General features: G+C 36.4%; 1 protein-coding gene across 5 annotated transcripts in view; it reads left to right on the top strand.

The window, feature by feature from the left end:
- The window catches only part of Aatf (Apoptosis antagonizing transcription factor), a 236,731-nt gene that overhangs the window by 102,000 nt on the left and 111,203 nt on the right, over nucleotides 1–23,528 (top strand). For all 5 annotated transcript variants that reach the window (XM_090405096.1, XM_090405095.1, XM_090405093.1 and 2 more), the window contains 2 exons: nucleotides 1,336–1,444; nucleotides 22,678–22,791. In XM_090405096.1, coding sequence (XP_090261222.1) covers nucleotides 1,336–1,444; nucleotides 22,678–22,791 — 223 coding nt within the window. The remainder of the gene's footprint in view (nucleotides 1–1,335; nucleotides 1,445–22,677; nucleotides 22,792–23,528) is intronic.

Genomic DNA, 23,528 nt, shown 5'->3' with positions numbered 1-23,528 from the left:
TTTTCGAAGTAACTACTGCGAGACGCGATGCATTTGTCCCAACGTTGCGTCCACTTCTTAAACACATGTGAGAGTCCGTTTTTTGAGAGTTCTTTCAAAACCGCCTCTGCAGCTTTTACACATGCTTTGTTGCTTTGGAAATGGTGGACTCTTAGTGGTTTCTTGAGCTGAGGAAGCAGCCAGAAATCGCACGGTGCGAGATCAGGACTCTATGGAGGGTGTGGTAAGATATGTGTTTTCTTCTGCAAAATGTCCACTACACAACCAGCAATATGTGGCCTTGCATTATCGTGGTGCAGTAAGAAGCCATTCTTCAGCAATGGACGCTTCCTTTTGACATGCTTGATGATAATCACTGCTGTGTTGATCATTGTCTCTGTGATGGACGTTGAAGGTCTTCCCTCATGTTCAAGATCTTCCACATTTTGCCTTCCTTCAAAGTTTTATGCCAGCGAAAAACACTTGCCCTCGACATTGCTTCATTGTGGAAAGCTTCGCGTATCATATTAAAAGTGTCTGATGCCGATTTTTGCAAACGCACACAAAATTTAATCGCATAATGCTGTTCCAAGGATGCTTCCATTTCGAAGACTGGTCGTACCTTGTAGATGCACCGATGAGCGCTTGCGTTTAGTCACATGACACTCTGGCACATCAGCCCGTGTACGCCATCTATCAACCTCTTTTGTTAATACATACAGCAACATTTCTTTATTCCACAGAAATTAATATTGTGATGAGTGGTTTCACCACAGTAAAATTAGTCTTATTACTTATTGAACAGCCCACGTATATTTGTGTATGTTGTTTCTTGTTTAAATATTTAACCTGAGAGTAATCACCCATTACAAATGCAACTTTATTCCAAGGCTTTTGAAATACATTACATACATGTGATCAGTATTTGGGAATGAATAGGCATAGAAATGTGGGTGAGAGAGAGAGAGTAGTCAAGCAACACATTTGTCACAGGGCCTGTCTGATATTTTACAGAGTAATATATCATAATTAACTGCACGATGTTTAAATATTTGGCAAATAGAACATTAGATCACAAAAATAGAAATTATTTTTGTGATCTAATGATAAAATTCTGTTTTGTATTCATAATAAAAAATTTTCACAACAAGCTTATTTTAATAGTGATAGAATTTCCTTGGAACAAAATTTTGCATAAGTATGGGATAAACTACTATTATTGCAGTTAACCACCATATTTTGATGTGAAACTTGATAGAAGACTTCCTTAATTTTAGTATGAAATAAATGAATATGTAATTTTTAACACACTTATTTTTATTTGTCATATTTTTAATACATTGGCATTCTTTTTAGGAATTTGACAATTCAGAAATGGAACGAGAAGACTCGTCTTTCAGTTGGCAAACTCTCTGAAAAGTCATTTACAGCCTTTGATCAGTCTGTTCTAAAGCAGATAGAACAGGTAAGAAAAATTTAATAACACAAGTTAATATCACTACAGGGTGTTCGGGATAAATTTGACAGTTTCGTAAGGAAAAAGAAAATCTTCTTTGTATCTATTAAATTTAATGAATTGACAAAAAACATTACAGGCAGAGTTAATTACAATACTATCAACAAGATTTACTCAAAATAACCACCATTAGCATCGATCACAGCTTCAATCCTGCTTCGGAACCTCGAACAAGCTGATGCTACAGTCTCCCTGGGAAGGGCCGCAAAAACTGTTTTAATTTTATCCATTAACTGGGCTTTTGTATTACTGGAAGTGCGATTGGTGTCTTTTTCAACTGCGCCCCATACAAAATAATCCATGGGGTTAAGGTCTGGGGAGTTTGGAGGCCAAACATTTGGACTGGTGAAGTCGTAGAAATTTTCAGACAACCATTTTTGACTTTTCCCAGAGGTGTGGCAAGGGGCCGAATCCTGCTGCCATACATACGGCCTACCATTGGCTACCCTTGTTATCCAGGGCTTGACTACAGTGTTTAGCAACTCCACGTAGCCATCTGAAGTCAACCTGAGGCCCTCTTGGAAAAAATGCGGAGGCATCACATTGCCTTCAGAGGATACACATCCGAAAACCATCACAGTTTGGGGAAATTTAGTCTGCATTACACGAGGAATGTCCTTTGTACTGTATGCAAGCCATCTGTTATTCTGCGTGTTGTGTTTTTGATCCTGGCAAAAGTTTTTCTCATCGGAAAAGAACCAGATTGTTTGTGGTTCCGCAGGATGTTTCACTTTGCTTAGAAGTTTCTTCGCGTTTATCAAACGTTTTTCACAGGCCTTTTCTGTAAGCAGCTGACCTTTGCGGCGCTTGTATGAGTAGTAGCGGAGGTCTTCATTGAGTGCAAGCTTCATAGTAGAGGCTGCAACATTCATTTCACGTGACAAAGCCCGAATTCCAATGCCAGGGATCTTCAACACCTGTTCCTGCAGATTTGCGAGGAATTCTGCTGTACGAACGCAATCAGATCATCTGCTAGGGATCTTTCTTCTTGCTACATCCTCGTAGTCACCATTGCAAGTCTCTAGTTCATGCCTGATTGTTCATGCCTGTATTCAGGGAGCATTGGACAGCAGTCGAAATATCCTTATTTTGATGGCCGGCACGAATCATCATGATACAAGTTATTCTCTTCCATGATTCAGGTGGGTTCCAGCTATCCATCCTTTCTGACATCTTGTATATGAATGAAGAAGGGTCCAACCTTTTAAATGAAGAGAAGTGTGTGTTAATACATGTAACTTACGGAAAAATATAATTAATTATAAATATGTCAAATTTATCCCGAACACCCTGTATATGCTTATATTCTCATTAATAATCCTTTGCACCATGCTGACATCTGCAAAGTACTATATATGTTTGTTTTTATTTTATATTTTGTTACTTTATTTTTTGCTTTTGAAGAAATGATTTGTTATTCTGCTCGTTCTCATTACCCTAAAACCTATGTTTTTTTGTTTATTTATTTTATTTTTACTGCCATTAGTTATATTGTAAACATTTATGTACACATTCTGAATACTTCCTGTGATTAAAATACTGCTTCCACATTATCTATTTTATGTATATATGAATAAAAAGGTGTGTGTGCAGATGCATTAGGTAGATAGGATACATCTAGATGTATCCTATCAATAGAATATATAATTATCCCACGATGCTTCCATTTTTTTTTTTTTTTAAAATATCATTCCCACATATGAGAGGCCACAAGGGTTATTATCAAATAAATGCTGTGCACAGGTTAGGATCAAGAGTAAAGTAATCTTTTGATATTCTTCTTAAAGAGCTGGGGGCAGTAATCTTTGGTGAATGCTTCATGGAAAAGGTTGTTCCACAAAACTGAGGTAGATGGGATAAAAGATGACTGGGAGTAGTAGGTTTGGGGAGTCAGCAGTCAGATTGTAAAATGATGTTGGGTAGCTGTTGCTCGTGTTCCTGTAGGTTTAGCAGAAATGGGGATACATAATGGATGCTGGTTCTGCTAAACCACACCCAGGAAAATATCTGTCAGAGAAACACAGCGAAGAAATATCTAAAAGACAGCGGCTGAAAGGGGTCTATGAGAAATGGGCAGGGCATCAATCAGACAAACCACTCTCTTCAGAACTGCATCAAGTTAGATCTTAGGTACCACTCCAAATGTTAGAGTAATATTCCAAGATTATGTGGATTTGAGATTTGTGCAGAGTAAGCATCTAGACAGAAAAGAAATAATGTTTAGAGCAAAAAATGCCAAGTTTTTTGCAAGCTAAAGATACTGCAGAAGTGACATGATTATGTCAGAAGAGGTTAGGAGTAAGAATCAGTCCAAGGAGAGAGAGAGATATCTGGTCTTGATTATTGAGTTGAGCATTATCAAAGGTATGTGGAGAACTAAGATCTTTTTTGCTAGAAGACAGTCAAACTGTGTTTTGGAAGCATTGAAGGTAAAGAACGTAAAGTGAAGGACAGTGGCGATCAGTATTTAGAGCACTTATTGTAGATGATCTTGAAGCTTGAGATGTTTGATCACTACAAGGTGTGTTTTATGAATAAGGTGAATGGAGAGTGCTGTTATCAGCAGAACTCTGAATCGAGTTTGAGATCAGTGAGACCAGCTCATCTATAAGGATGAGGTTAGATGAAGTAATAAAGTCCTGAGGAACACTTGCCTTAACAGCAAAACTCTGAAGAGAGCATCTTCCACCATTTACATATAGTGAATGGCAGTTTGCTGAGAAGCCCTTGGTGTTAGATACTATCAAATATCTTGGAAATGTCAAGGCAACAGCCCTAGTTTCTCTAAACTTTTCAATTGCACATGTCCAGAAGTGGGTATGTAGACCAGGAAATCTTCTGTGAATCTTAATTGGTGAAATCCATATGGATGGTTAATTAGTTGACACTTTTCCAGATGTCAAAGAAGTTGACTGCTGATGACATTCTCCATTATTTTGCCCAATGCTGAGGTAAGAGCAAAGGTCAATAACTAGATGGTAGACAGATCACTTTTTTTTTTGGAACTGGCTATATATGGGCTTGCTTCCATGCTGTAGAGTGTGTGCCAGCTGAATATAACATTTTTTTTTCATATTTATTTATTTTTAATGTAACTCCTGTCCACAAAAGATTTTTTAAAACTTTCAAAAATTTTCAATATTTCAAATTTTCAATTCCTACAGTATACTTGTACCATTGTAGGCGACAGATTTTTTATTAATTAATTATATATTATATAATTAATTAATAAAAAAATCCACTTGTTGATCATAATGCTTAAAGCATTATGATCAGCAAGTGGAAGAGCCATACATCGGGACCATCAAATCAGCATACACCAATGCAACAGCAGCAATTCATTTCAATGGAAATACAGAGAGGTATAAGACAGGGTGACGCAATATCTCCAAAATTATTCATAGCATGCCATCATCATCATCATCAAATTCCTGCCATGTACCCTCAAGGGGGTGTACAGGATATGATAGTACTACATGAAAATTTACATCATTACTAACTTCCTATCTACAATTTTCCTCCAAATCAGTCTGTTACTTGTCAAGACTCCAACATTATCAGATCTTATATTTCTATCGTCTAAGGCACTCTGTACCGCATCAATCCACCTATATCTTGGTCTTCCTCTGGGTCATTTTCCTGCCAACCTGGCAGAGAACACTTGTTTTGCTAATCTTTCCTCTCCCATTCTATTTAAGTGACCATACTACCTGAGATTAGCTCTGCTAATGCATTCCTGGATGCTGACAATGTCAAGTTCTTTCCTAATATCCTCTTTTTTAATATGATATTGCCATTGATGCCATCTGTTCACGCCTCTAATCTTTCTCAGGACTCTCATATCTGCGGTCTCTAGTCTTTGGTCAAGTGTTTTACTTCTGACCCAGCTCTCAGATCCATAAGTTAAAACTGGTTTGAACACTGTCTTGTATACAGCTAATTTAGTGTTCCGACTAATTTCTCTCTTATTCCATATGAATTTATTCAATTGACTTCCCACCATACCAGCTTTGTTGATTCTGTTGTCTATTTCTATATTTAATTTACCATCTTCAGTAAAAATCATGCCTAAGTAGCTGAAATGTTTTACTTGTTCCACAGGTTCTCCATTCACAACACAGTTGACATTTTCAATGATTCTGCCTATTTTCATTGTCTTTGTCTTTTTGTTGCTGACCTTCATACCATATCTATTACAACAGCTATTCAATTTAGTCAGAGAATCTTGCAGACTTGTAGCGGATTTATTTAGAAGTATAACATCGTCTGCATAAAGCAAAGAGCTGACATTAACATCTCCAATTTTGATATCAGGTTTAATACCACTTTCCTTCATAATGTGATCCGTATAGATAAAGAATAACAGAGGGGATAATGTACATCCTTGTCTCACACCAGATTTAACATTAAACTATCTTCCTGTACTTCTTTCAATTCTAACTGCTGACTTAAAACTCAAATAAAGACTAAGTATTGCTTGATATAATGCCCCATTGACACCATATAACTGCAGCGTATTGAATAGCTTCTCTCTTGGCACTATCGTGACGTTGTTTTCTTCATGTTGTGTTCGAATCTGCCATCTTGTTACAAGTCACTTTCATAAAATAAAACACAACTAATTGTAAATTGATCACTAATCCAAGGGTAGAGAAATTTCTATTATACTGTGCCACTCTATCCTTAGATAAGTCTATATGAAATAGTAGGACCAATTCAAAGCTAGTTAGCAGTCTTTTCATTCATTCATGCCGAAGTATTTTATTTTCTTTCTGGGATTCTCGCTAGATTCGAATTTTTGTGAACGGTGCAGTAAAAAGAAATTCAGGCAAATACAAAGTTAGATTAACAAATGAAGCATTTAATATAGGTCATATAACACATACATAAATTTTACTTCTAATTTTTAATAGTAGAAACAAGTCAAACATTAAGTCAAGTTAATCACATTAACACAATCTTCCAAGTCTTCACATGCACTTTCTCAGCTTCTGGGTTACAAAGTTTTTACACTTAAACAAATATAATAGAACATCCAATCTAATCAGTTTTCACACATTTCTCATTCATGCTATAAGTTCAAAATATCACAGGCACTAATAGCTGAAAATATCTTTCAAACAATTCTTATCTCCAACTCTCAATCACGAAGAGTTTCCACAGTTAAAGTTAGGTTAAGCATACTGTAATTAACACACAATTCTTCAAGCATTGAAATAATACACTATGATAGACCTTACCGGATATAGTCCCTAGTACATCAATTATGTTGTGAGCAAACTTTTGGAATTTATTTATCTTACTTAAAAAAAAACACATCTACAAGACTTATCCGCAGTTATACTTAAAGCACCATCAATCGCACTTCAGAATTCTAGACATCAATTACAGGGTACTTCAACTATCCTTGTTACCACTCATAAACTAATTAAAACACTGTGAGGTTCTTTTTAGGGCAAATCTGAAATAAGCCGCAATTCTAGACCAGCTGGGTTTATTCAGAATTCTTCCTTAAACGTCCAGCTTTTTATTTTATCCGATTGTAGCATTAATTTCCCTTCTATTATTACTGCTGATTTCACTTTCAGCTAAATTGGCTTCGTCCTTGCTCACTTATAAAAATTATCCACTTAATTAAGAACCTTTTATTTACTTCTACTTCTCTAGTTTATCTCCTTGCTTCCTTTCACTTCCAAGTTTCTATCCCAACTCTCTTACCTCCTATATATTTTCTCTTCTTTATTATGCCCACGCTCTGTTCCACTCGCGCTCGTTTATTTCACGCATCTCCATGACAACAGATAAACGTAAACATTCTCGCCAATGTTTCATTAGGCTATACTACTACGTTGAGTTATTACATAACGTTAAGCTTTCACAAAATAGGAATAATTAGAATATTTACTCTACTTAATCAACTTTTTCATTTCGTATACATTTAATTATAATAATATTCACGTTACAATATACACATCAGTTATAATAAATTATACACATATTATTGTTTAATAAGTTAATAATAGATTAAGTTCAGAATAATTAGAAATTTGCTTTTCAATAAATGCGTGGTTAAATTGCAAATATAAGTTCTTATAATATTGACATAACAATAAATAAAATAGCTTAATAATATTTAATACAGAATCTTATTATCATTAACACATTCCTTTGATTAAATAATTAAATATTTGATATAATTAAGGTAGTTATATGATATCAAATTATAATTTATGTTATTTACATTAAATAATATTTACAAATGTAGCTCATTTGTAAATATTGTGATGGAAAATCATGTTTGATTCTGAATCAAATAACATTTATTCTAATTTCTACATAATCAGAATCCAGCAGCACCTTGTCATATACCTTTTCCAAATCGACAAAACTTAAATACAGGTCTTTGTTATATTCCCATGCTTTCTCGACTATTTGTCATAAAGTGAAGATCTGATCCTGACAGCCTCTATTTGGCCTGAATTCAGCTTGTTCTTCACCAAGCTTTTCTTCCACAATTCTTCTCAACCGTTTCTCAAGTATACTTGCATAGATCTTGCCAGGAACACTCAGTAGGGAAATACCTCTGTAATTCTCACATTCAGTTTTATTTCCCTTTTTATATATGGGTACTATGAGAGCTCTACTCCAATCTTCGGGAAATCCTCCTTGAGTCGAGGCTTTCTGAACTATGCAGTGCAGCCACTGTAAGACTTTTATACCACCATACTTCACATTTCTGGTCGAATATCATCTACTCCTGCTGCCTTTCCACATTTCAAGCCTTTGATGGGTTTTTCTACTTCAAGTATGGATATGTATTCCTGACTGCATGCCTGGTCAGTGTTTTTTTATCACTGTGCTGTCGTCACTGCTTGTTTCATTTAGCAGTTTTTCAAAGTAATTACTCCATACTTCAAGGATATCTTTTTCTCCTGTTTTCATGTCACCTTTATCATCTCTAACTCCTTTTACAGCACTGTTTCCTCCATTCCCATGCTTCTTCAACAACCTCCAGAATATTTTGCCACCTTCTTGATATTTATTTTCTATATTCTTGCCAAAGTCCTCCCATGACTTTTGTTTAGCTAGTTTTACACACTGTTTAGCTTTCTTACATTTGTCTCTGTATTCTCTAAGAGTAAAAGCTGACTTATTTGCCAGGAACGTTTGATATGCTTTCTTCTTTTCCTTCACTGCCTCTTTAACTTCCTGTGTCCACCAGAGAGTTCTGATTTTTTTATCCTTGCACACAACCTCACCACATGCCTCTCTGGCAGAATCAATCAATGTTTTCTTCAGAGTTTGCCACTGAATCTCCAAGGTTTGATTCCTGTTCTCAAACTCTTTCATTTTCTTTTCAATAATCTTTCTGTATTTTAGTCTACAGTTCACATCTGAGAGCTGCTCAACTTTTATTCGCTTTAAAACTTTCTTACATGTTATTCTTTTCAATATTAAATTCAATTTTATCCTGCTCAAGACTAAATAGTGATCACTTCCAATTTCAAATCCTCTGTACACTCTGGTGTCCTGCACCAGGGAGAAAACATCACTATCAACAATAACATAGTCAGTGAGACTTTTCTTATTCCTAGCTTCTTCTCTCCATGTGAATTTGTGCACATTTTTTATGTTGAAACATGGTGTTAGTAATAACCAGTCCATATCCTGAGCAGAAATCCAAGATATTTGCCATTATTATTAGCTTTGCTCTTTTCTCCAAATTTTCCCAAAATATTTTTATATGTCTCACAATCATTTCCTACTCTGCTATTTAGATCCCCAACAAGGACCAATTTTTCATTGTGTCAGTTGCTTTTTCTAAAGCGTCAAAAAACTCCTCCACTTCTACCTTAGTAGAACCTTCTGTGGGACTATAGGCACAAATAAGTCTCATTGTCCAGTTCCCCATTTTCATATTTGTCCACATTACTCTACTTGAGACTGACTGCCATTCAAGAAGATTAGCCTCATATTTTGTGTTGAATACTATGGCTACTCCTTCTTTTCCTTGATTGTCATTGCCTGAATATAACTTATATTCAGGCAATGAATATAAGTTATTCATTGCCTGAATAAGCTCAGAAAGATCTCACCAGTTTTGGTCTTTTTTGTTTCAGTCACCCCTATTATGTCAATCTGGTACTTATCTAATTCCTCAGCTAGCTCCATTTCTTTGCCATTCAGGCTTCTTACCTTGATAGTACAGATCTTTAACTCTGGTGATGTTTAGTTAGGGTTTGTTTTGAGATTTGTTCCATTAGCTGAATTTTCACCGTTCGCACTGGTTCCCTGGCGAAAACAACGGGGGCCTTGTTTAACCGGGCGATGCCCCAGCCGGCATAAAATTTTGTCATGTTGTACCATCATTTTTTATTTTGGTTTAACCAATAAGAATACAATTTGGTCGGCTAAATCCCAAATTGCCAGCCCATCCTCGTTCATTCAGTATCAAAGTAGATACCCAACAGGGTGCACTATGAGAAGGTGAGGATTGCACATTAGGTGAGAAGCCCTGGTCGGTTCTCCGCATTCCTTTAAAGGCTATGTGGAGGTCTCCTCTCAGTTATACAGCTTTCACCCTTAAGCACCCCATAGCATGCCTAGAAGAAATATTCAAACTTCTTGATTACAAAGAGTCTGAAGGTCTGTCTTCATGATATTGACTATCTCAAATGTAATTCGAACTGATTTCTAATTGTATAAATACATATGTATATTCTCATATGCATCTTTCTCCTTTACGTAAATAAAGTACTCTTTCTGTACACAGCGAATTATCATATACAGCTGCTATACTTATTTTCCGGAACTGAAAATTTGAAAATCAGATATCAGGACAAATCTGTTTATTTAGCTACTATGTTTAGTAGCGATCAATCTGTTTTTCTTGCATGTATGCTGCACAATCTGTGGGAAAGGAATGTTTCTCCTTGTGAAGTATCATTCCACTTGTCTCTGATTATAGTAATTGTTGCCTGATATAGTGCAAAGACTTTAAAATGTCTCTATACTGTATTTAGTGATACAGTGAATCTATTTCTCTTTCATGGCATAGGAGCATTTTTATTCCAGTCTTTGAAAACAACAGTAATAATACATAGTAATAATGTACCTATTTGTGAATAAAAATTAATATTTCTATATAAGAAGTGATTAATATACAACAGAATACTAGCATATGTGATATTTCTATTATTGATAAGACAGAAGAGCTGCTAACAAAAAAAATATATATATATGCAAAGGTTGGTCGATTGGTAGAGCCTCTGCTACTAATGGCTTTCAAAAAGTTAAGCTAGCTATTTTCGCAGTTAGGAAGAGGACCATTCGTTCGATGCTGTTGGCACATTCTCCCTCGATGAGTCTTTAGACTCCCTGGAGGTGTCACATAATAATAATAATATATATAAATAAATGAAATTAGGATTTTTGAAAGGGTGATAATTCCAATGATGAATGGAAATTATGCATCCTATTACTGTATAAAAAAAAGTGTATACCGATCCTAAGTGTAAACAACAGAAAATTCTTAGAAAACCAAGCAAAATATAAATAAAACATAGAAATAATTACACATAATAAGCACAACAAATTTTTTTACATGATTTACTGCTCCATTAACCAGCATGTATTCCTGCCACACCTAAGTGAATACAACATAACAAAATTTCATGCTGGCTGGGGCGTTGCCTGGTTAAACAAGACCCCCACTGTTTTCGCCAGGGAACCAGGGCAAACAGCAAAAAGTCAGCTACTGGAACAAATCTGAAAGCACACCCCAACTCAACATCACCAGAGTTCAAGATCGGTACTATCAACATAACAAGCCTGAATGGCAAAGAAATGGAGCAAGCTGAGGAATTAGTTAAGTACCAGATCGACATAATAGGGGTGACCAAAACAAAAAAGACAAAAACTGGTGAATTCTTTCTGAGCAATAAATACATAATGTTATATTCATGCAATGACAGTCAAGGAAAAGAAGGAGTAGCCATAGTATTCAACATTAAATACGAGGCTAATCTTCTTGAATGGCAGGCAGTCTCAAGTAGAGTGATGTGGGCAAATATGAAAATGGGAAACTGGACAATGAGACTTATTTGTGCCTATGGTCCCACAGAAGGTTCTACTAAGGTAGAAGTGGAGGAATTTTTTCAGGCTTTAGAGAAAGCAAAGCACACAATGAAAAATTATTCCTTGTTGGGGATCTAAATAGCAGAGTAGGAAATGATTGTCAGATATACAAAAATATTTTGGGAAAATTTGGAGAAAAGCACAAAGCTAATAATAATGGCAAATACCTGTTGGATTTCTGCTCATGACATGGACTGGTTATCACTAACACAATGTTCAAACAGAAAAATGTGCACAAATTCACATAGAAAGAAGAAGCAAGGAATAAGAAAAGTCTCATTGACTATGTTATTGTTGATAGTGATGTTTTCTCCCTGGTGCAGGACACCAGAGTATACGGAATTTGAAATTGGAAGTGACCACTATTTAGTCTTGAGCAGGATAAAATTGAATTTCATATTGGAAAAAAAAAAAAAAAAACATGTAACAAAGTTTAAAGCGAATAAAAGTCGAGCAGCTCTCAGATGTGAACTGTAGACTAAAACACACAAAGATTATTGAAGAAAAAATGAAAGAGTTTGAGAACACGAACCAAACCTTGGAGATTCAGTGGCAAGCCTTGAAGACAACCCTGATTGATTCAGCCGGAGAGGCATGTGGTGAGGTTGTCTGCAAGAATAGAAAAATCAAAACTCCATGGTGGACACAGGAAGTTAAAGAGGCAGTGAACGAAAAGATGAATGCACATCAAAAGTTTCTGGCAAATAATTCAGCTTGTGCTCTTAGAGAATACAGAGACAAATGTAAAAAAGCTAAACACTCTGTAAAATTAGCTAAACAAAAGCCATGGGAGGACTTTGGAAAGAAAATTGAAAATAAATACCAAGGTTGCAAAATATTCTGGAGAATGTTGAAGAAGCTTAGAAATGGAGGAAAGAGTGCTGCAAAAGGAGTTAGAGATGATAACGGTGACATGAAAACGGAAGAAAAATATATCCTTGAAGTATGGAGTAATTACTTCGAAAAATTGCTAAATGAAAGAAGCAGTAATAGCACAGTGGTAAAAAACACTCAACAGGCATACAGTCAGGAATACATATCTATACCAGAAGTAGAAAAAGCCATCAAAGGTTTGAAATGTGGAAAGGCAGCAGGAGTAGATGATATTTGACCAGAAAGGCTGAAGTATGGTGGTATAAAAGTCTTACAGTGGATGCTCTGCATAGTTCAGAAGGCCTGGACAGAGGGACGAATTCCTGATGATTGGAGTAGAGCTCTCATAGTACCCATATTATAAAAAGAGAAATAAAACTGAATGTGACAATTACAGAGGTATTTCCGTACTGAGCGTTCCTGGTAAGATCTATGCAAGTATACTTGAGAAATGGTTGAGAAGAATTGTGGAAGAAAAGCTTGGTGAAGAACAAGCTGGATTCAGGCCAAATAGAGGCTGTCAGGATCAGCTCTTCATTTAACGACAAACAGTTGAGAAATCATGGGAATATAACAAAGATCTGTATTTAAGCTTTGTCGATCTGGAAAAGGCATATGACAAGGTGCCAAGAGAGAAGCTATTCAAAATGCTACAGTTATATGGTATCGATAGGCATTATATCAAGCAATACTTAGTTTTTATTTGAGTTGCAAGTCAGCAGTTAGAACTGAAGGAAGTACAGGAATATGGTTTAATGTGAAATCTGGTGTGAGATAAGCATGTACATTATCCCCTCTGTTATTCATTATCTATATGGATCACATTATGAAGGAAAGTGGTGTTAAACATGATATCAAAATTGGAGATGTTAATGTCAGCTCTTGGCTTTATGCGGACGATGTTATACTTATAAATAAATCTGCTACAAGTCTGCAAGATTCCCTGACTAAATTGAATAACTGTTGTAATAGATATGGTATGAAGGTCAGCAATAAAAAGACAAAGACAATGAAAATAGGCAGACTCATTGAACATGTCAACTGCATTGTGAACGGATTACCTGTGGAACAAGAAAACCTTTCATCTACTTAGGCACAATTTTAAGCGAAGATGGTAAATTAAATATGGAAGTAGACAACAGAATCAACAAAGCTGGAATGGTAGGTAGTCAACTGAATAGATTCATATGGAATAAGAGAGAAATGAGTCTGAACACTAAATTAGCTGTATACAAGACAGTGTTCAAACTAGTTTTAACTAATGGATAGAGACCGCAGATATGAGAGTCCTGAGAAAGATTAGAGGCATGAACAGATGGCATCAATGGCAATATCATTGTGTGCAATATCACTTAAACAGAATGCGCGAAGAAAGATTAGCAAAACAAGTATTCTCTGCCAGGTTGGCAGCAAAAGAAGATATAGGTGGATTGATACAGTACAAAGTGCCTTAGACGATAGAAATATAAGATCTGATAATGTTGGAGTCTTGACAAGTAACAGACTGATTTGGAGTAAAATTGTAGATAGGAAGTTAGTAATGATGTAAATTTTTCATTTAGTACTAACATATCCTGTACACCCCTTGAGGGTACTTGCCAGGAATTTTATGATGATATGTGTCCATTAAGTTGCTGGATGGAGTAAAAGAATGTGATTCTATAAAAATTTATGAGGAGAGGGAAAGAGGTTTGTTTTCAAAGTATAAATAACTAATCAATAATAAACAGCAGATGTATTTGGTAGCTCAGTAAATAACTATATTGAGGGGCTAATCTAATGAACCAATGATGTTGATCAGGTTGATTAAATACGAGGCTAATCTTCATTCAAGAAGATTAGCCTCGTATTTAATGTTGAATACTATGGCTACTCCTTCTTTTCCTTGACTGTCATTGCATGAATATAACATTATGTATTTATTGCTCAGAAAGAATTCACCAGTTTTTGTCTTTTTTGTTTTGGTCACCCCTATTATGTCGATCTGGTACTTAACTAATTCCTCAGCTTGCTCCATTTCTTTGCCATTCAGGCTTGTTATGTTGATAGTACCGATCTTGAACTCTGGTGATGTTGAGTTGGGGTGTGCTTTCAGATTTGTTCCAGTAGCTGACTTTTTGCTGTTTGCCCTGGTTCCCTGGCGAAAACAGTGGGGGTCTTGTTTAACCAGGCAACGCCCCAGCCAGCATGAAATTTTGTTATGTTGTACCATCATTTTTTATATTGGTTTAAGCCAATAAGAATACAATTTAGTCAGCTAAATCCCAAATTGCTAGCCCATCCTCGTTCGTCCAGTATCCAGGTAGATGCCCAACAGTGTGCACCACGAGAAGGTGAGGAATGGACATTGGGTCAGAAGCTCTGGTTGGTTCTCCGCATTCCTTTAAAGGCTATGTGGAGGTCTCCTCTCAGTTATACAGCTTTGACCCTTAAGTACCCCGAGGACACATATGGTATCACAAATGTTAATTATTAATAATTTGTTTGCCAGTAAAGAAAATATTTCTATTCCCATTCTCGTTCTTTCTCTCTTTTATATGCATGGTTTTTATATTCATCCTCACATGGTTTATTAATGATAGTGTAATATTTCCTTATGTTGTGTGTGCTGTTCTTCTTTTAACTTATTTTTTCTAAATTTTGTTTGCACCTTGAGTTATTTCAGCTTCATTCCTCCCTTTCTTCTCAATCCCTTAGTTACAGCTATCTATTAGTTCCCAACCTTTCTGTGGCCATAGCCAAATTTTCTCTGGCTAAAAAATCTGAAGTCAACTCTTTTTCGGAATTAAGAAAATTTATTTCTTTAGCTGCGCCATCTTAATTCCTATACAATAGAATTAATATTGTCAGAGAGTCAGCCCACAGACTATTACACGGTTTAGCAATCTAATACAAACAAACTCTTATGATACTTATATTAATATTGCAGTTGTAACCAGTTACCATGGGTTAACTTATACAGGTTCTATTCATAGCAAGTGGTGAATTGGCTTGAAGAATCCGACATGTATTATGGGTAAAGAAAACATGAAAATTTATTCATTCTAAGTAATGGTACATATTAATCAAAAACGTATTTAAATGAAAAGTCTCTAAGTAATGCTATGCTAACAGACAAGATCTATAATACAATTTGCATTTCACATTAAGGGACATTTGCAGAGCCAAGCTGTCTTAATCCGACTCACTTATCACAGTCACGTATATGAATATCTTACTCTATCCTCAAATATTAAGATATAACACATCAAATTAATCTAATGACAATGCTTAAGACAATACACTTCTAGAGTTACAAAGTAAAGGATTAGGTATATTAGAGTCCTGAATTTTATCAACAAGTCCGATCATAAAAAGTTTAACTTTCACTCACCCTGGCCTTAAAATTCAATACAATGGACATAAAACTTTACATTACCGACCAGTTCAGTCTTTCAGGAGACATTCTCATCAGATCTTCATGTAAGATTCCGTTGGGTGGTTACCTTGTTCTGGGATCAGTTATTCCCTGTCTCGAACTTCCAGTGATTTCGGTCACGAAGCACTTCTTTGCCTCATATTCAAAATTCCTCTGATGGAAAGGTATGGCTGGAGCTGCATGAAATTTCGGCATTCGCTGGTTGTCTTGTTGCATTGATGACAATGCTCGCACTTGGCTGCTACTTAACTGTATCGTCGCCGCTTGACCATCCTTCATTCACCAGAACGATTTCTACTCGACTCCAACGCCACGAGAAAAGGATACAAGAACAAGAGAGCTTGCACCGCCAACCCTTTCATATTCCTTCACGTCTGCTCTCCCTACTGCATCGTTGATTGCAGATGCCACCCAAGCCTTTTTGCAGACTGTACCTGCTCCTCTCCGTTGCGTCTCCACGTGGGTATCTCGCATGTACCTCGGACTTTGTATAGCTACTGCCTGGGTTCATGTTCATAATCCAATAATACAAGTCTGCACTTTTCTCTGACTTTCCTGTTACAATATTACTTTTACAATATCTTGTTTCTTGTCTGTTATTTACAGGACCATTTAAAAAATAATACATAGTAAAATACATAAAAGAACCATTATTACTATATTTACAACTTCGATTTTTACCTATTTATGAGTATTTCTTTTGGGAAACTTTGTATCCCAGTTAAATCCCAAATGAAATGCTTAAGGACAAATTAAGCCTTTCGTTCCAGATTAAACATAGGTTCCTCCTTCCAAAAAAAATTTTTTCTCACTGGAAAATTTTTCATGACCTCATTCATGCAATATCTATGGAGAAAACCTTCCTCTTTCTTGAATTTTACATTCCTTCCTCCCAAATTTTGCTTGCTTTATCTTGTCATTCTTTTGCCAACAGTTCCTTACCTTGTGAGTGTTCCTACTGTGTTTAGAATGTCTGTAGCCTGTCCAATGATAATCAACAATACCAACCATATTTATTCCGATTGCCCTTGGATGAATTTCTTCAATGTCTACCTCTGCACTTCTCAGCTCAACGGGAGAATCTTTGTTCAGTGTGTAACAGGCCTCGGAACATTTTCTCACTTCTGAGGTGGAGGTCCTTTCTGAATCAAGTTGATCACAGGTCACACTCTCTCTCCAACTTCTCCCACTTGTTCCACAACATCTCCGCATTGTATGCCCTTCTCGACATAGTTCTCACGTCTGACTGAAGGTAGTGACCATTGAATGTTCCTGTTGATCTTCCTCCTTCCTAGGAGGTGTACTTTGCCTCGAGAATAGTCACATTCAAACTTATTCCTGGCGAGGAAGTCATTTCCAAAGATTAGCTTAATGTGTGGGAGAATCCTGGGCAGGATCAAAAACTCATGCCGAACACGCATATTAAACTCAGGCAAGTATACTTTCAAAAACACGGACTTGGTCACATGGATGGTGGAGGCTGACACTCCAGACAACTTCACTGGCCTTCTAAAGTAAGAGATACGATGCCTCACATAGGGCCTTATCCTATCAAAATAATCCCCTGTGATAATAGAGGCCTGAGAACCTGTGTCTAGAAGAGCATCACAGTGCTTTCCACAGACTATTCCCTTAATCATTAACTCTGGGAATTGGTCGTGGTTTCTCTGACCTTCTTCCCAAGCCCTGTTGACATAAATGTGGGATCTTGCTTTTTCATCATAACCTCTGCCAGATTTTCGTTTGCTGTTGAAGCAATTGTGAGCAAAATGCCCAAGTTTCCCGCAACTGAAACATTTGGGAGGTTCTTTTCTGTCGTCTCTTTCACAGTCCTTCTCCGGTCTTATAGGAGAGCTTGAAGTACTCTGAGTTGCCACTTCAGCCACTTTTCTCATCACTGCGTCCAACCGGTCAAGCATGGGTTGTTGCAGCCTTTCAACCCCTAATCTCACTATTTCAATAGTCCAGTCGACTTGAGGGATGGGGAGTTCAGAGAGTTTCGTGGACACCTCCACTAGCTGGTTCAAAAAGTGTCAAGGCGATCCATGACTGGTTGTTGTAGCCGCTCGACCTCCCCCTCTTAATTATTGATTGGACATCCTTCATATCTGACACTTCGTCTACTATTCGATTTGCGTTGATTGAATCAATTCTATCTCCTTCACACTTATTAGAGTTCCTATGTTTTCTTTTCTCTCATGAGATTCCTTCTCTGATTTAGAATTATTATCCAAATTCTTCTCACTCTTAATGACATTTATATATCCATTAGCAGACACGGGACTAATGTCACCGAGCATTTGATCTTTATCTCTCATGGCATTAAGATACTTCTCACTTTTCTTTTATCACTTATTTGTCACTTTCCTTTTGCAGGCTGTTTTTCTGAGCTCTTGCCTAACTCCCAGCCTGAATTGGTGAAAGACCACCCACTCCAGGTGAGGTTTATCCTCGTTAGATACTTCTAGGGTGTGAGCAAGGTTCAATAACCTGTGGTAAAAGTCAGTTACGTTTTTTCGGTCCTTTTGTATGATTCTCTGCAACTTCCACAAGTTTGGATCAAGGCTTCTTAATCTAGAAAACTGAGAGATGAGGACGTCTTTAAATTTTGCATAGTCAAATGACAATGCTTAAAACAATACACTTCTAGAGCTACAAAGTTCCTTGCTAGAGGATTAGGTATTAAGAATCCTGAATTCTATCAACAAGTCCGATCATAAAAATTTTAGCACTTTCGCTCACCCTGACCTTAAAATGCAATACAATAGACATAAAACTTTACATTACCGACAGTGCAATCTTTCAGGAGACACTTCTCATCAGATCTTCATGTAAGATTCCGTCGGGTGGTTACTTTGTTCTGGGATCAGTTGTTCTCCGTCTCGACCTTCCAGTGATTTCGGTCATGAATCACTTCTTTGTCTCGTACTTGAAATTCCTCTGACGTAAAGGTACGGCTGGAACTGCACGAAATTTCGGCGTTCGCTGGTTGTCTCATTGCATCGATGACAATGCTCGCACTCGGCTGCTACTTAACCGTATCGTTGCCACTTGACCAGCCTTCATTCACTCGAACGACTTCTACTCGACTCCAATGCCACGAGAAAAGTACCACAAGAGAGAGAGTTTGCGCTGCCATGCCTTTTATATTCCTCCGTATCTGCTCTCCCTACTACGTCGTTGATTGCAGATGCCACCCAAGCCTTTTTGCACACCGTACCTTCTCCTCTCCGTTGCGTATCCACGTGGATATCTCGCACATGCCTCGGACCTTTGTATAGCTACTGCCCAGGGTTATTTATAATCTGATTATACAAGCCTGCACCTTGCTCTGACTTTCCTGTTACAATATTACTTTAACAATATCTTGTTTCTTGTCTGTTATTTACAGGATTTAAAAAATAATACATAGTAAAATACATAAAAGAACCATTATTACTATATATACAATTTCGATTTTTACCTATTTATAAGTATTTCTTTTGGAACACTTTGCATCCCACTTAAATACTGAATGAAATGCTTAAGGACAAATTAAGCCTTTTATTCCAGATTTAACAATAGTTCACATATTTACACCTTTTAGTAATTCAAATATACCAACCAAATATGGGTCAGTTCAAGTGTTTAGGTCTTCTGACTCGGACACCTGCACTGACAAGTCACAGAAATCATGACATGAAGGCATTCCATCCAAAATTCTCATCCACTTTCCAAACCCTCAGATGTATGAAAGCAGTCGAAGAAAAAAACGCAGCTTCATACTCAGCCTATGGAGAAGCATGCAATAAATGTAAATCAACTATCAGCAAATCCAACTTCATAAAGGCCAATGGCAGAAACTTGTCTCTTATCCAAACAGTAGCCATGCTTTCTGGCCCCTCACAAAAAAAAAAAAAAAAAAAAAAAAAAAAAAAAAAAAAAAAAACATTGCACACAGCTTTTGCTAACCTGCACTCCTACCTCTCATCCATCCAGATGGCACCATACTCAGAATATCCAAAGAAAAAGCTGAACTCCTAGCATCACTCTTTTCCTCTAACTTCAGCATAGATGATGAAGACAAATTAACCCCTTCCATACTAGCAACTGAGCACCACATGTATCCTCTGGCCTTTCTACAGAAAGTCATAAGAAGAGTCAAAACTCAACTTCTGTCCAAAAGTGCATGCAAACCTGAACACTACAAAAGTTGTCTGGTCCTGATGGCATCTCCCCTATTGTATTCAAATGTTTGGCTCAAGAGCTAACACCTGTCTGCTATCGTCTCTTTAATCTTATATTTTAGCAGGCACTATATTATTAAGCCATGTTTCTTTGTGCTCTCTGCATGCTTTCCTTACTATATTGTTTAAAGATGTAAATTGTGTTTTATTTCTTGCTTGTCTTCTTTTGCTGAACAGATTTAATACATTTTCATTCATCTATGGTTTCTTCTGAGTCTTCCTGGGATACAGCCACAGGCAGCAGCATCTTTAGCAGTCTCTTTAAAATATCTTTAGTTTATCAGTTTCCATTTTATGTTGTAAATGAAACTGTATGTTCAGAATGATCTTTATTTTTTGTTGCATGCTTATTTTTAACTGAATTATTCTTTAGATAATTGAAATCCAGACCAAGTTCATCTCTACTCATTTTTTAAATTTTGAAACAGCTGAAATGTGGTCTGAGTCTATATCAGCCCCTGGGTGCATTTTTGGATGTGCAATACTAATTTTTGAAATATTTTTACATCTATAATTACATCTGGGGGTGCTTAAGGGTCAAAGCTGTATAACTGAGAGGAGACCTCCACATAGCCTTTAAAGGAATGCAGAGAACCGACCAGGGCTTCTGAACTAATGTTCATTCCTCACCTTCTCATGGTGCACACTGTTGGGTATCTAACTGGATACTGAACGAATGAGGATGAGCTGGCAATTTGGGATTTACCTGACCAAATTATATTCTTATTGGCTTAAACCAAAATACAAAATGATGGGACAACATGACAAAATTTCATGCCGGCTGGGGCATCGCCCGGATGAAAGAGGTCCCCATTGTTTTTGCCAGGGAACCAGGGCAAACAGCGAAAAGTCAGCTACTGGAACAAATCTGAAAACACAACTCAACATTACCAGAGTTAAACATTGGTACTATCAACATAAAAAGCCTGAATGGCAAAGAAATGGAGCTAGCTGAGGAATTAGTTAGGTACCAGATCGACATAATAGGGTTGACCGAAACAAAAAAGACAAAAACTGATGAGATCTTTCTGAGCAACAAATACAAAATGTTATATTCAGGCAGTGACAATCAAGGAAAAGAAGGTGTAGCCATAGTATTCAACACTAAATACTAGGCCAATCTTCTTGAATGACAGGCAGTCTCAAGTAGAGTTATGTGGGCAAATATGAGAATGGGGAACCGGACAATAAGACTTATTTGTGCCTATGGTCCCACAGAAGGTTCTACTAAGATAGAAGTGGAGGAATTTTAATTTTTTGAGGCTTTTAGAAAAAGCAACTGACACAATGAAAAAGGAAAAGTTGGTCCTTGTTGGGGATCTAAATAGCAGAGTAGGAAATGATTGTCGGACATACAAAAATATTTTGGGAAAATTTGGAGAAAAGAGCAAAGCTAATAATCATGGCATATACCTGTTGGATTTCCGCTCAGGACATGGACTGGTTATTACTAACACCATGTTCCAACATAAAAATGTGCACAAATTCACATGGAGAGAAGAGGCAAGGAATAAGAAAAGTCTCATTGACTATGTTATTGTTGATAGTGTTGTTTTCTCCCTGGTGCAGGACACCAGAGTGTACAGAGGATTTGAAATTGGAAGTGATCACTATTTAGTCTTGAGCAGATAAAATTGAATTTCATATTGAAAAGAATGACATGTAAGAAAGTTTTAAAGCGAATAAAAGTTGAGCAGCTCTCAGATGAGAACTGTAGACTAAAATACACAAAGATTATTGAAGAAAAAAAAAAAGAGTTGTTAGAGTGATTATTGACCCATCTCCCACTAATTCATTCCACTCTTTCATTCAGATGTTTAGTTTCTGCTGTTTGCATTTCGTTCAAATATTTAATTGATCATTGTTCATCAAAATTGGCATCTCTGGGAATCTCCAACTCTTGTAAATCAGTTAACACATGAATCCAATATTCAACACAATATGTACAACAGATTGTTCTTCACATATTCCTACTGCATGTAGTCTTTCCTCTTGCACTGAATAGCTGACACTGTTATAACAAACAACTGAAATGTTCCAGAAAAAAAGAAATTCACTTTAGTTGGCTATCTACTATAACATACTATTCCTGTGACTTGGCTATAGTGGGAATTAACTGTATTTCCCAGAGAGTAGAGCCTGAGTCTTGAAATTCAATGTTACACGTTTCTTTCCCTTGAATTTCTGCTCATCAGTGGTAACATACTATTACTGTAAAATAAATAAAAATAGTACTTATTAAGAGAGCATGAAAAAGGTATCACATTATACCCTCCTGATTAGGAACTAGAGAAACCAAAGCATTATTTTATGATTAATAATGCTTGCTCTCTTCTGCAATCCTATGGTTGATTTAGTAAAACTGTTACTGATCAACTGTGTATTAATTTACATCTTGTATACCTGCTTTTTTTTTGCTATAAGAGTTTATTTACTTACAAAAAAATGAATATGAATGGGATTCCGTTTGTAAAAATATATATACTTTGTCTTATTAATATATATATTTATTATTATTATTATTTCAGATACTGCAAGCCAAAGAACGACTTATTAAAAGAACTCAGCTGAAAAGAACTGTGTACAGAATCTTGGGAAAAGAAAAACCAGCAGAAATGGAAAATAGCTCATTAGCTGAAGAGGTAATTTTCTAATAAAATTATTATTATTATAATTGGGGCTATTTTGCCTGCTTCATAATAAAATTAGTTTTACAATTTGTAGTATATTATGGTTATTCAAAAGAAGCTTCAAGTTTTGAGAACTGAATTTACCTGCAAAATGTAAAAATAATACTGGAAGATTGATATCCATCTAAATTTTGTCTCGTGTCAGTTTTAAATATCACCTAGTAGCTGATGCTTCCGTTAAAATAGAATTGGCACTATTCTGTTGCATAAAATACCTTGGTGTATGAATCAGATTTTGCTGTGTGTAATTATGCACATGCACTGTCTGTGAAGAGTACAAAATTGTTTAAAGGGTTTCATGCATTAATGAAGAAAAGGTTGTAGTGTAATGAATTATTGGAACTCATGTGAGAGGCTTAATGGAGTGAAACAGCACAAACAAAGGGTTTAAAATGTTACACAATTCTTCCAATATTTCATCTGTCACAGAGATCATCAGGAATTACAGTATGAGACTTGTAAACCCCCCCCCCCCCATAGACACAAAGGCAACACAAAACTAAGTGAAACGTGGATGACAGACTAGTCCTAACTAGGTGGGGCATCCTTTGTTGACAGTCTAGCATATCAACTGGGATCTGGAAGTATTAGTGTTTCCCATATTTTGGGAATTTTAATGTGATAATATTTATTTAGATTATGTTGATTTTTGAGAGTGACTGCAGATTCCATACATAGGCGCTTTCTCT

This window comes from Typopeltis vanoorti, chromosome 15, assembly GCF_054136105.1.
Source record: "Typopeltis vanoorti isolate ZY-2024b chromosome 15, IOZ_Tvanoo_1.0, whole genome shotgun sequence".
In the NCBI taxonomy this organism is placed as follows: Eukaryota; Metazoa; Arthropoda; class Arachnida; order Uropygi; family Thelyphonidae; genus Typopeltis; species Typopeltis vanoorti.
The sequence above is the reverse complement of the archived record's forward strand: the minus strand, read 5'-3'. Positions and strand labels throughout refer to the sequence as shown.